This window comes from Rhododendron vialii, chromosome 6a (assembly GCF_030253575.1).
Source record: "Rhododendron vialii isolate Sample 1 chromosome 6a, ASM3025357v1".
Lineage (NCBI taxonomy): Eukaryota > Viridiplantae > Streptophyta > Magnoliopsida > Ericales > Ericaceae > Rhododendron > Rhododendron vialii.
The window spans coordinates 8917540-8932207 of record NC_080562.1 but is presented as its reverse complement, the minus strand read 5'-3'; the positions used below and the strand labels follow the sequence as shown (position 1 = coordinate 8932207).

Here is a 14668-nt window from a genome sequence, read left to right as displayed (position 1 = left end):
GATAATGTACTACATCCTGTAGTGACTTTGCTCACGACAGGATGTTCAGATCCACAAACTTAATGGTGGGCTCTATACAGATGTGGGGTGAAGAATACGGTGGTTGAGGAGCAAGTAATAATTTCCTTTACGAGGACACAACATATGTACACGTGCCACTTTGCATATAGGCCCTGCATATATCCGAGCTCAGATCATTTTCTATCCGCAGAAATGACTCCCACGTAGATTTTTATGCACATATTATGTACATACATTTTTTTGAGCTCAAATCGGGGTTCCACAAAATGATTCGAACCGCTTATTTTTTTAAAAATATTTTTTGGAGGGTTCCTGTAAAAAATCTGTTCCAACGGATATCGGTAAAAACTTTTTCAAAAATCGTAAGGCAACCACAAAAATGTATATGCATGATATGTGCACAAAAATATGTGCAAGTAACATTGTTGTTCTATCAATGATATTTTTTTGAAAGGAAATGATATTGACACCAAAAATTGATGCAAACACTCCCAAAAATAAAGGAATGTGACTTTGAAGTTACACTGATTTTGGAGTGCCTGCATCAATTTTTGGAATGCGAATATCATTTTCATTTTTGAACTGCATTTTCTATCAATATTCAAACCACCTCTTCTTACATCGGTGTAAAGATTAAGGGGAAAATTCAAAATACTCCCAACATTTATTCTAAATTTCAATTAGACTCCCAAACTTTCAAAAAAATCAATTTTACTCCTAACGTTATCTTCCGTTAATCAAAACGTCCCCTTCCGTTCAAATGACTTGAACAAAATCCGGATCGGTCCGCACCTCCCCTTTTCCGATCGAATTTCAATGATCCGAGCCGTTCAATGTGTTCAAAACGTGATTTTAGGAGTACTCGCAAGAAATCGATAAAAAAAGGAGACCAGAAAGGGCTTCATCTAAACAGTTTTTTATTGAATTGTTCAATAAAAAACTGCTCAAATCAAGCCCTTTCTAATCTTTTTTTTCTAATTTCTCAAAGGTACTTTTAAAATCACATTCTAAACACATTAAGTGGCTCAAATCATCAAAATTCGATTGGGACACTATTTAACGGAGCCTTTAACAAAATCCATTAGTCATTTGAATGGAATGAGTAGTTTTGATTAACGGAAAATAACGCTGGGAGTAAAATTGATTTTTTTTGTGAAAGTTTGAGTCTGATTGAAATTTAGCGTAGACGTTGGAGGTTATTTTGTAATTTTCCCAAAGATTAATTCATAAAAGGGAAACGATTTCTAGATTCATTTTTTTTAAAATTCTTTTGCATTCATTTTTCTATCGTTACTCACGTAAAATTAAAAGAACAATCAATAAGAACAATAAAAAGAGTGCATGAAAATAAAAATGGGGTTGAAAAAATCATTTTCCTTCAGGAAAAGAGAACATAGGCAAACATTAACACAACAGTTAACAAGCATTTTGCAGCTTGATTTTACACTTTACGTATACCTCTAGCTTGGCACTTTCAACCCTAATTAACACCCCTATGTGATCTGATTTTGACTCTCTACAACAGGGAAAATTACACAACCATTGCCCCTGGAACTTTTACAAATCTATGTAACTATGATTAATCTAATGACGACGCCGAGGCAACCATCAACATTGCCTCTGAAGCCCTATATGGATGGGCGCCGGCGGTCATGCATTTACAATTTCTCTTTTAAGGAAAGAAAAGAAGGAAAAAGAATGGTGGATTAATTTGGCGAATACTCATTTCTACAAGAGAAAATTGTCGACCATGTGTTGTATAACATCAGCTCCATCAGAATTCATGCAGGAGCTTTTAACCTGCATGGAGAGAATAGAAGAAAGAAATTGTCACTTACCGTAGAAATATTAAATCCAAGTCACGTTCTCCATTTGTTTACCAACTAAACGTTGTTCAATAATCCTCGATTACCAAGCAGTAACATCTATCAATAGAGACAAAATGTAGATGCTGAAGCTTAACATGCAAAGAGATAAAATGCGACGACTGGAAAGCAATTGGGTTGCTAACAAGGTAAGGCCGTAAGGGTGGTAACGACGAGAGTAAGAAGGAACTTGCCTGAATAGTAGTGTGTGCTAAAAACCTTTGTTTAGTTCCACGGAAGTCGACGTCAACCCTTTCCCAGCTCACTTTTGTGAGACCGCTGATCATTGCCTCTGCAATTTTTGTTGATTGACAAATGTTAAGTATTATGTAAGACATCAAATAATCAAGCATAAAATTTTTGTTCACATCTAGGGCACAGCATACCTAATCAAATTAAGGACAACAGGAATGAAATCATATGGAACACAATCCTTGGGTAATGAGAAGTTCCAAAATTTGATAGACCAAGTCATAGTAGACATTGAAAGCAGAGCAAGATGGCAATTTTATTCATTTTTTGAACAAATTTCTTCATTTTGGCACCTATTTTAGCAATTGCCTAGACATATCTCTTCCATTGGACATCCAACCGCTCTAGAAAGTTACTGTCCTAAACAAAGTTTCTATAACAAGTACAGGCACATAATATGCGTTTTCATCTCAAACGTTCAAAAAAGTAAGACATCTCAACCTTCAGGCACTTACCAAATAACAGGTTCTAATTGCAGTATATAAAACAACTAAAATGAACTTAACAAATTCATTTGGCAATAAGTTTATATGAGCTAAAAGTTCTCTGCTTTCAAATTCTTCAAATCTTTTTCATCGTGCTCAAATTCTTCCATCATCACATAAACTACCTTCCATTTTTTCTCATTTCCTTTCTTTTTTGCTTTTCTATTTTATGTGGGATGAATAACCTCGGTTAAGTTCAGTATCCGTAGGCTCCAAGGACATTTTCCCAAACGTGATTCACGGTAGTAACCTATGCACTCAAACTTTTCGAAAGTTCCTAGAAGAGAATGCGATTTTCCTTGGACTAACTTTTTCTTCAAGACACCCATAAATTGCACAAAAAATATCCATACAAATAACTTTTTACTAACTTTTGCAATTTCAGGAAAAAACTAAAAACACAACAGCATAACTTATAGGCCGTTTAGTTATCAGTTTGGCTTAGTTTTTTAAATGGGAAGTTATGCTCCTCAAGGATTTCTTTAACTTTGGGGTCAACAAAGTTCCTTCTAACGGAACTTTCCTCCACAAGCTTTTGTCAACAGCCTGGAAACATTAGTGCACAAACATGAACAACTTTGACGGTATCTTAGCCGCTTGAAACAAAAGAGCAACTCTAACAATCACTTCGAAGAATAAAATTAGTAACTAACCTTCCATGCTAATGGTCTTGCATCTATTGACTTGGGCCTCTAAAGACATTTCTTCTCCAGTGTTTGCTGCTTTTGCCTCCTCCACATTTATGATATGCGGGTATTTGTCACTTCTTGAAAGACTTTTCCGCTGAAACGGAAAACCATTCAGAACATTTTTGAAGACAATTCAGAAGGTACATTAAGCTTTAGAATTACCTTGGGAAGCTCACTTTGACGCCGCAATGATGATGTACTCCATCCAACAAGATCTATGAGGAGTTAAGTCCTTCACATAAGTTAGAGGATTGCAACAAGATCCTACGTCTAAATGTCTGACCATTTTACCTCCACTTTTTTCTTTGAGTGTAATAAGCACCAAATAAGAATTAAAAAGAAAACAAATAATACTGAAGGATACGGTCAAAACGTGCATTAGCGTAGGCGACACGACGCCTGAAGGACTGTAAAGCAGATCTGCAGATATAAGACATGGTTCGAAGGCAAGTTAATATCAGTCGCAGACACAAAAGAGATGATTTTGTCTGGAAATAACTAATTAAATTCGAGAGGGCTCACATGAATGGTAGACCATCACTATCGTTCGCCATCTGAACTAGAAGTGGAAGTTTTTCTTTACCACCGTCTCTTAAGAATAAATGGTTCCCAGATCTTCCAAAAAACCACGATGCACGAGAAACTACCTTCTCTAGGGTGTAAATGCCACAAAATGCTGGGGCCTGGAAACCACAAGACTCATAAAGATATAAGCACCATCAAAGCTTGCCAGGGTTTTTATTATTTTGTACTTTTGTGCTAAAGACCACACCTTTGCAGATCTAATGAAACATCGCCTTCTTTATCAGTCACTAGTGTACTTTGATTGAGTTTAAAAAAAAAAAAAAAAGATACCAAGGCTCGGACAATTAGAGAGCTGAAAAACTGGGGTCTTAGCAAACGAAGGACACTACTAATGAAAAATAATGACGCTCTAAGGCTTAAGCCTTATGCAACAACCACCATGGTACAGTCGTACAGATGTGAGATCAAAATTGGCTTTCACTAGCAAATCTCTCTTCTCCATGCATCACATCTCTGGGCGTATTTCTTAGATTACATACTAGGTATCAGTTAATTCGTTGTACTGATGACCTCACCATATGACTCAGGAATTTGAACCAGACAACTAGTTGAAAAATGTGTGAAAATCATGCCCAACTAATCCCTCGAAATCAGTTCATTTCTCTGTAAAAGGAATTGCAGAGCATCACCTCCTTAATTAAACATGTCACAAGTTTGATGAGGTTGAATTCAAAGCGTAATAAGACACAAAGTTGTAGACACTCCAATTTGGCCTAATGATTATTTCAAGTCCCACCTTGGGGACCATCCCGATGATGAATGGATACAGTGATTGTTGATTGATTTCTTGTAAACCTTACGACTTATGGTGAGTACTTTTAGCCAATTAGAGGACCCAATCCAAAGCCATATAGCCTTTCAGACAGAAATACAGAATTCTAGGAAAATCTATCTTTCGGCCGTAACATTGATCTCACGGCCTCAACTTCATTCTTTCACCCGTGAAACATGTTGCTTGAAAATCTCCCTGAGAGATTGATTCCTCGGCAGCCAGATCGATTCTTCAGCTGCCTAATCTATCCTTCGGCCGCCAGATCATCTATTTTCCAGATTATGGATTGTTCTGTCATACGTTTGATCCGATCTCCAAAACCCTAGCAGCCTTTTTCCGATGCGTTCGGGCTACGAAAGCAGATTCATTTAGAGATCTTCTAACCATATAATTCCTTATTGATTCATGCCATTTGATTGGCCGGAGTGAGTCACCAATTGCCTACATAAAGAGGCCTTAGGGTTCCGAAATTAATATTCAATTCCTCCATCTCATACCTCCAAGCTCTGCAAAAATCATCTCTCATATCCTCTCTAGAAAAGCCCTAAACCTTTGCGAGCAGCCGCATCCCGAGCGATTAAACCCCGAAGTACAAACCCTAATCCTAGGGTTTCGAGAAGAAGATCAGTCAATCACCCTCAATCTGAAGCAATCAAGCAATGAGGGATCAAGGTGGTGAGGCCTAGGGGCCTATGGTTTGATTCAACTTATGTTTTTATACTTTAATCGTAGTATTTTAATTCCTGATTAACTCTTTGTTTTGGTGTGAGGAAGAACATCGGCTGGGGAATCAATCCTTCGGCCGATACATCGATCCGGCGGGATTCCTCGGCCATGGCATCAATTCACCGGCCGAGGGATCTATTTGCTTGAACATATTTGTTTTCTGCTTATTCTAATGCATGCTTTCAATTATCGTACTGACTCACTTTATTAACTGTTAAAGGTTAAAAACCAGATTATGTGTTAGACTTAAATAAAGCAAATATACATTGTATGTCAAACGATTATGAGCCAATCTAACAACTGAGCAAACAGGGGTGCCTAACACCTTCCCCTTATTATACTCTTGGTTCCCGTACCCGGAATTTCTATCTATTTTTCTTAGTTTTAATAAACTAGGCGGTGACTCTATTTTGATGATAACCGTTATCGTGTGGCGATGTTCCTAGCCATGGGATTATTCACGATCTTGGTTTATGAAGTGGAATCAAACAAACATGATCGATCTGTATGGCGATGCCCCATTTGGGAGGTGTCTACAAAAGTGAAGGTAACAATGTTTACAAAGGTTTTTATAATGCGAGTCAAATTTAGATCATTCTTCAGAAGGTCCGGTGAAGAACTATGTTAGACATGCATTCTAATGAAGTTGCTTGACAGAAGAGCACGTCTTTTCGAGAAACATGTCTTCTAAAGATACAATACCACACACGGATATAGAAAAAGAAAAGGAAAGTTCCAATTCTGCTTAGAAACAGCTTGAATTAAACCCTCATTATACTAGCAGCCAAAAAGAGGACACACAATGAAACTAAAAACAGTAATCAATACCTGTTTATGGCCCCTTGAACCAAGATGAGGTGTTGCAAAGGTTATAAAATTCATGGGTTCCAGTCCAGCAATTTTGCCTTTAAATTTCTCTTCTGGCAATGAATCTTTAGATTCTTCACTTTTACATTCTCCAATTTGTTGAGAAGTTGTGTGTGTGATCACTCTATCATATAGCTTAGCAATAGCGTATCTTGCTATCAGGCCGCCAAGTGAATGACCTACAATAGATATCTTTTTAACGTATGGATGGCGCTCTATAACAGCTATAACCTGAAAGAAGTAAATGCTTGTTTAATTTCCTGCCAAGATAACTTCAACAATAAAAAAGCAGCAGAAATCACATCGAAACGGTCTCTAATTAAAACAATGGATAAAGGGAAGCAAAATGGTGAGAACAAGGAAATAGATCTATTACGCACCTCATCTGCCAACCTGTTTCCAGTTACATCAACCCCATGAAATGTCAAGGTCGAATAGTTGGTTTCACTACCTGGACATAAAACATAAGTTAAACACAATACATGCTAGTAACAGAAGGTCACCGCTCGTGAGGTACTGACACCAATTTAGAGGACTAAAACTCATTCCCTCAACAGAAAAAGCAACACCTGTTGTACACCAAAATTATCATCCTGTGCAACTTTCCTCAGGTCATTGTTTTTAAAAAAAAGATCCAAGAAAGTATGCATGAAGAAAATCTCAGACCACCAAGAAATCAAGCATCGACTACTTCCAAAACATGAAATGAGACAAAGAATGCTCATGTCAAACAATATAGGATGAAAACATTTGAGTAGTTAACTTGCATGAATATGGAGATGAGTATAGATACCTAAAGAGTAAAGACTAATGTTCTGTCAAAACAATATGAACAGCAAGAAACAAGCTACGGGTCACAGAACTCACAATGAACAATAACGTCTTGAGGATACCTCTTAATCAATTGTTTTGCAGCATATCTCCAATCCTGAGCACTGCAAAAGGAAGAACAATAAGGAAGAAACATAAATATCCACAGCTGCGCATGCGGTGATACTGTTCGAGCACAGCACATAAACATTTGACCATGCAACCAAGCAAGCAATTCAAAACTTTGATCACTGTAAATGACTGGATGACGTGCGACAAGAGAAGTAGAAAGATAACACCCCCATGTCTTAAACAACCAGGAAGAAAAATCCATATCTATATAAACTCACCATCCACCTGCATTTTTACAAAAGGCTCGGTTACACATTAATTAATCCCTAAGGTCTAGATAGAGAGCATGCCATTGATAATTTGTTTCACGTTCAGAAACTACGACATATTACATTAGCAAAATCGGAACGGGTCAGCCTTGTATGCAGTCTCTAAACAAGACTAGACCCTCCAGGTTGCATGCTGTGAGGTCAGGGCCTACCTCGATGATCCAACCCATTACTTGCAGTGCTTGATGAGCATCTCATTATCAAATTAAATACATTGATCATCGGTAACCACATGATTATATCAAATTTGTATGAGAAAAATAATACAGACATTTTTTTTGATCAACTTAATTTTCTACATGATGAACGGTTTCGATCAAGTGAGGACCTGAGTGGACCCTTAATGGTCAACTGGACGGTCTAGTCCCTTGAGCTGATTGAAGGCAAGTCTGAGCTGAAACGCAAACCAAAACTCGGATTCTCCTTAACTCAAACCAAAATCAGTTGGGGGAAAATAGCTCAATTTGCTTAAACTCAAACCAAAACCAGTTAATTTGGACCATAAATATGTGACAAACAATGTTTGCGATTCCCTCACCTCGAATTACTTGACATTTGAACAACACCTAATGCGGTTGGTTCCTTACGCTGCCTTCTAAAAGAGAGATCTTGAGTTCGGGTCCTCGTGTAGGAGGTGCTCGATTCCCGTAGTAACCACTACCAACTAACTCCTAACATCCTACCGTCTGGCGCCAAAAAAACATAGAATTAACCGTAGGGGGCTGGTCGAGTGGCATGAGCCAGCAACCCAACAGCCTGCCCCGACAAGTCATAAGGTCAAATCAGCCAAACGTTCTAAACCTCGGGCACTGGAAGTTTTTCCCTTCATTAACTTTAGGCCCCAATTAGTCGGGGTGCGTGCAAACTAGTCTAAACACCCGGTCATCCAAAAAGAAAATGACGAGATTTCAGTCACAGTTCCTAATCAGGTAAAACAGGAAAACAGAACCGAAAGGTTATTTTCACCCATCAACTGGTCGAATTTCAAGTAAATAAGCTATAATCATTTACCCGAGCACATCGTCAGCATTTCTCAAACGCACTATAACCGAAATCCTAACCTAAAAATCCTTACAAGAATCAGAGAGCTCGTGGAATTTGGAATCAGAGACTAGACTAACCTGCCAATGAGTCCGTTAACCATAATAACGAGGTGAGTCGGGGAGCGATTCTCTCCGGCCGAAACCGACTCCATAACGAGGTTGCCGCGGCCGTCCGGTCTCTCGACGGTCGGAACATCGTAGTCGTCCGATCTGAAGCATCCGAACTTCGGAATCAACGAACTCCTCCTCTTCCTAATAGCAATTTTCTCATTCTTCTTCTCAACGGTTTCTCCGTTTTCCTTCTTAACCTCGCCTGAATCCATTTTGCCCAGTTTTCTATCTTCCGTTTAGTCAGCTGTTTTCGAAGTTTTCTGTAACTCCACGGAAGACATCGTATATATACTACCGCTATAAATACATTTCAATATGTGTGTGTGTCTGAGAGAGAGAGAGTGATGGACTTTGTCGTCGGTCAAAGGAAGGGGTTTGGGGTCGGAAGCGTCATTGTTGGGAGAGGGAGAGAGAGAGAGAGAGAGAGAAGCTGGGACGATGGTTCGTCCCTCTAGAAACTCCTGGGACAAAAATGGAAAAAGATTGGTCTCGATGTCGTTATGAGTAGGGCAGCCATTGTGGCGGAGAAAGTGTTTCGCCATCACGAGACAGTGCTCAGCTGTTCATCTTAGCAATAAAGGGTTCATATTTTAACAGACTCTTCCTGGAAAAGGTGTTTTTCCCATTGAAGAGTCTTTTAACAAAAATCTTATTTTAACAAAATTTAACTATTGAAAACACTTTTAATTACTGCACAACCTGCACTATAGAGTTCACAGATTCACTCATTTATAGCAGTTAATAGAGGCTGGTATAGTAAACGACAGTGACGAACCAAATTTGAACATCTCGATACTAATTATAAATGAACCGAGCTCAAGCTAGGTTAATTTTGAGCAAGTCAACTCGGCTCTGCGTGACTCTTTTGCTGTCCTAGTTATATTCAAGTCTTATATGGTGGGGTGCAATTTTGTTTACCTATTAGAGAGTAGGGCCGTAAATTAACCGAGCAGTTCACGAGCTCGACTCGACATGACTCGTTTAATTTCAATAAAAGTTCGATTTGTTAAGGGAGACTCGACTCGACTAGTAAATGACTAAACTCGGCTCATTAAGGCTTGAGCTCAAGTCTTTTGCTTGTTTAGTAAACTAGCCGAGCTCGAACTCGAACTCGACAAAATTCAGCTCGGCTCGTTTACAGCTCTATGAACTGAGAGTGGATGGAGTGGGTGAGCATTACTTTTTCGCACCGAAAAGTTAGATGATTTAATCGAGCACCTATAGGTATCAGATTGAGCTCTATTTTTCGCGAAGGCCTTTGAAAAAATATTTTACATTTAATGAATGGCTCAGATCATTTGTATGGGACCTGTAGTGGACTTCATAACAAATTTGTGCATTTTTGCTGTGTGTAGCATTACTGCTATGGTAATGCTAAAAACAAACTACTGGGTTGTTTTTTTTTTTTTTTGTGGTACTTTGGAATATAACTACTGGGTAGTTAAGGTCATATATAATATGTGAAAATGTAAAAGAAGTATGTGAAAATGTATATTAGTGTAAACAACCCACTAGGTTTTTACACCTTTTTTAATAGTTTATATATGCACTTTTTTATTGTACTTATTTACGTAAATTTGAAACATTACTCTTTCACTTGTTCATTATTTTATTGTGCATTACCGTAAATTTATACTATGAATGAAGACAGAAGGGAAAAAAAAAGAGAAAAAAGGAGTACAAATGATAAAAATGGAAGTGTTATAAATCAGTTGCCTAATTTTAGGCAAAATACTTAGGCGTGTTCCACTAACTAAAACAAAGACTTATTTTTGAAATAAGTACTTATTTTTTAAAGTAAAGGTATTGTATTGTAAGAGAATAACCTGTCTCGTAAAGCAGAAAATATGTATTTAAAAAATATGAATCTTAACGGAACGGGACCTTAATTAGAACGACGTAAGTAATATATAGTTTATATCATTAGTCATTACTCTCTTTAGAATCATCTACAGTATTAATTACTATTATTACAAATGAAAATGGATTCTTAATTTTCTGTGTCGTCATGCGTGACATATATATTCATGCTCTAACATCATCATCCATGACTTGATAATTTGATATCTTATTAGATAGTCATCAATAGCTAGATTATATATATATATATATATATATATAGGAGTAGATAATCAAAGGTTCCCGAAGGTGTCTATTGTAGGGAGGAGTAATTTGTAACTACTAATTTTCAAAGTCACGACCAACGTGGACTTTTGAAAAGTCTAATTCGCAGGCTTCGCCTTGTTAGGATCTAAGCTTTTATTTTTGACGAGACAGAAAAACTGTAATCGGTTTTACAAATTATGATTCACACTCTCACTTTACCGCCTTCACGAAGGCCGCGGGTACATAATATGCAACAAGTGCGATAGTTAAACACTTTTAATGTTAAATAGTAAAAACATAGTAATAATTTATGTGAAATGTGAGTTACAGTTTTAATTACGGTCCCGCTGATAGGTGCCCATGGGGCATAGGGGTGGCAAACGGGCGGGTTTGGGTCAAATTGGGTAAGTTGTTAGTGGGTTGGGTCTTTAATGGGTCATTGACTCATTTAGACCCATTAACTATGAGTCTAATTACCCATACCCAATCCGACCCATTTATTTTAAAGCAAACCCGACCCACCCATTAACCCAATTACATATATACTAAAAATTATGATCGAAAAATTAGAAAAGTAAAAAAAAATTATGATCGAAACTCATAAATTTTTTCAAAAAGACAAGAATAAGTAATTTTTTTGTCTTATTGATTTTTTTTTTGTCTTCATTCAAAAAATTATAAGTTTCGATCAAATTTTTTTACTTTTCCGATTCTTCGCATCAAAACAAATTAATAAGTCACAAAAATATGACACAAAACAAAAAAAATGCAAAAAAATTTGAATAAGGACAAAAAAATAAGTCAATTTTTAAATCCAAACCCTTTGCGGGACTACCATGAGAGAAATTTATTCACGGCGGAGCACAATTTCACGGGTCCATTCGCGCAATTAATGGATGAGATGTGTTTTCAATTTTGACTGGTCAAAATAATTGTTACCGGTCACAATTGATTTTTAATTCGGACCATTCAAAATATTTTTGGACGCGTGTGATTTAGCACAAAACAATTGAATAAAAGAGAGAGAGAAGGCAATGCTCTTGGGGGTTCGGGGGGGCGGGGGAGAGAGAGAGAGAGAGAGAGAGAGAGAGAGAGGGAGCGGGGGGAGAGAGAGCGGGGGGGGGGGGGTGGGGGCGGGCGTATTCCTCCACTTTCCAATTGCAAAAGAGCCCAATTAAGAGATGAAATTTGGTGGGTTGCCTATTGGGTCATTTAAGTTGACCCAATTGATGCCCAATTATGACCCAACTAATAATGGGTTAGCTGAATTTGAACCCATTCTTACCCAACTAATAAATGGGTTGGGTTGGGTCTATTTTCTAATTGATGGGTTTGGGTTCAATTTGTCACCCCTAAGTTTGGGGCCCTACTTTATGGTGCTTTTAAACGCTTTAGATGCAATAAATATACTTAATCCATGAGTTGTGTTTATGGGTACTCACGAAACATTAATTTTCACCACTGTTTTCTAAATTACCCATAAATGTTTGTAATACTATTTTTTAATGACAATACTACCCTCATTTCCATTTAAAAATTAGGTAGGCGAAAGGTATTCAGTGCAAATGAAAAGATTACGTACAAATCTTGGCTTATTATTATTATTTTTTTCTACTGCAAAGAACAACCCAACAATGAGAGGGAAATGCTAGCTTTTGGATTTGGTGATATGACGAAGAAGCTCAGTTGGGTCAACCACATCAAAACAATAATCGGAATAAATAAAATCTAATATTAGAATGTCTTTATAATATGGGAAATTAATAATTGGATAATACTATCACAAACAATTAAATAAAAATTCAGGAGTTCCAATTTTTAACGTTTAAAAGAGCGGAAAAAAATTACAGTTGTATAACAACCGTATAAAACTCGGGCGAGATAACAAAAATAAAAATTGACCAAAACTCCAATTTCTAATACTTCGCAAAAATATAGGATTCAATCCTATGTCGCTCGAAGTAGCTTTCTTCATTTGTGAACCTGTGATGATATTTTCCTTCTCTAGACATGTAGTAAAATTGTGTTTGATACCTTTACACATTCTATAAGTCTTTGTTTGTTTTCCTCATTCCTTTCCTACTTTCGCTTGTTTTTTTGTCTAGATGACCTTTGAATGTGACAAGCTTGAGAATACAGTTTGTAACAACTTGAGCTTGAGATCGAACACGGTATGTGACAAGTTGAGAACACGGTATTATATATATATATATATATATATATACACACACACACACACACATAGAGTCAGTCTCAAATGAAGGAGTCCTTATTTTAGTTAAAATGCGGACCTTCTCATTTCTCCCATTTTCCGATCGAATTTCGATGATCCGAGCCGCTCAATGTGTTCAGAACGTGATTTTAAGGGTACCCACGAGAAATCGGCAAAAAAAATGACCGGGAAGGGCTTCATCCGAGCAGTTTTTGTTTGAACCGTTCGATAAAAAACAAACAAAAACTGCTCGGATGAAGCCCTTCCCGGTCATTTTTTTTTGCTGATTTCTAGCGAGTACCCTTAAAATCACGTTCTGAACACATTGAGCGGCTCGGATCATCGAAATTCAATCGGAAAAGGGAGGTCCGCATTTTATTAAAATAAGGTGGTCCTTACGGGAGACGGGCTGTGTGTGTGTATATATATATATATATATATATATATATATATATATATATATATATATTGAAACAGAATGTCAAAGACACAGAACAACTAAAGATTGCTCCACTCTTATATGGAAAGAAACTGCCAAACTAGCCGCAAGTGACGAGAGGAATCTAAAAAGTAAAAAAGTCATTTGGTTTATTTTTGTCTTTATTAAAAAAAGGTTTCGATCGTAATTTTTTACTTTTTTCTCGGCATGATGAAGCAATAATCCCTCAAAAATTGACGAAAAGCTAACAAATGCGAAAAAAATTTGAATAAAGACAAAAAAAATAAGGCATTCAGCTTATTTAGCCGAACAACCTAAGATCCATATGAAGAGTCAGACTCACATGTTGAACGAAAAATTTCCCTCCAAAATAATATTGTTTTTCTCACCTTAAAGAGTGAAGAATGGGAAGAGTCATATGGTCATTTTTGTCATTCAAAATATTGTTTGACTTCTTTTAATGGAGTAGTTTATAATCTCAATGTTTAGTAGAAGTTGGAATGAGTATAAAAAATGTAATTAAAACATTTAAAGTGCTCATAACTTATGCCTCAGGAGCACCTTGTAGCATTTGCCTTTTAACTATTGTCTTCTTTGTGCACTATATCCACGGTGGTCACATAAAACAAGTTAAAATGGCTATCCATGGCATTTAGTGAGACTTTCTTTACAACTTCCTTAGCAAGAATGCAAAGTTTCTCTTTATTTTATGTTGATTTCAAGGAATCTAAGTTTTTGTTTGGGTCTATTAATCGCTTCTTTCTCGTTCTTCATCTTTGTAATAGTAAAAAAAACATCTCTAGGGACTTCATATTCGATCAGAGTTCTATGAAAGTTTACACAACGCGCATCGGATGATAAGAGTCTCTATAGAGGAGAAAGACCTTATATATTTTAGCCTAACATATTCGGATACTCTTAAGACATCAATCATATGCGGTAAAAAACCCTCACTACTCATTACATGCATTTTTAAGTTGAAAATTTTCAGTTGTTTAAGAGCAAGTTCATCCATTGATGAAAAAATGGCATTGCCAAAGTTATTATTCCGCTTCGTGTATTATCAGAAAGTCAAAAGAAAATATCAGTGCTATTGCACTGGTTTGATGCTATTTTAGCTCAATCTCAAATTCAGACTATTGAATTAAACCTATTCATTATCCGATGAAATAAAATGAATTGGAGATTTGACAAATTTGGCATTTGCCAAATTGGATGCCATATTTCACACCAAGAATGGCATTGAGGTTGGCACCAAGGCGGAGAGGGTTTTACCTTTCTTGA

The 14668-nt window shown here is 36.9% G+C and overlaps 1 protein-coding gene across 2 annotated transcripts; it reads right to left on the bottom strand.

Moving 5' to 3' along the window:
• Nucleotides 1-1375: 1375 nt before the first annotated feature.
• LOC131330150 (uncharacterized) lies at nucleotides 1376-9187 on the bottom strand. 2 transcript variants are annotated; one of them, XR_009200982.1, is made up of 11 exons: nucleotides 8595-9103; nucleotides 7130-7197; nucleotides 6643-6713; nucleotides 6224-6493; nucleotides 3835-3995; nucleotides 3677-3732; nucleotides 3475-3527; nucleotides 3277-3406; nucleotides 2081-2178; nucleotides 1681-1821; nucleotides 1376-1637 (listed from the first exon to the last, which is right to left on the bottom strand). XR_009200982.1 is itself a non-coding variant. In XM_058363644.1 (10 exons), exons 1-10 carry the CDS (start codon nucleotides 8837-8839, stop codon nucleotides 1750-1752), a joined length of 1224 nt encoding a protein of 407 aa, XP_058219627.1. In that variant the 5' UTR covers nucleotides 8840-9187; the 3' UTR covers nucleotides 1376-1749. The 2 variants fall into 2 exon arrangements, 1 of the variants encoding a protein (XP_058219627.1); XM_058363644.1 differs by having other exon boundaries at nucleotides 1376-1821; nucleotides 8595-9187.
• Between the last annotated feature and the right edge of the window lie 5481 nt (nucleotides 9188-14668).

What these genes read in the sequence shown, in the direction of transcription:
- LOC131330150 (XM_058363644.1), bottom strand. Translation starts at nt 8,839, where the DNA reads ATGGATTCAGGCGAGGTTAAGAAGGAAAACGGAGAAACCGTTGAGAAG. An exon ending in GTCAAAGTGAGCTTCCCAAG is followed by an intron (nt 3,407 to 3,474) that starts GTAATTCTAAAG and finishes TTTCCGTTTCAG; the next exon opens with CGGAAAAGTCTTTCAAGAAG. An exon ending in TAGCACACACTACTATTCAG is followed by an intron (nt 1,822 to 2,080) that starts GCAAGTTCCTTC and finishes CTCTCCATGCAG; the next exon opens with GTTAAAAGCTCCTGCATGAA.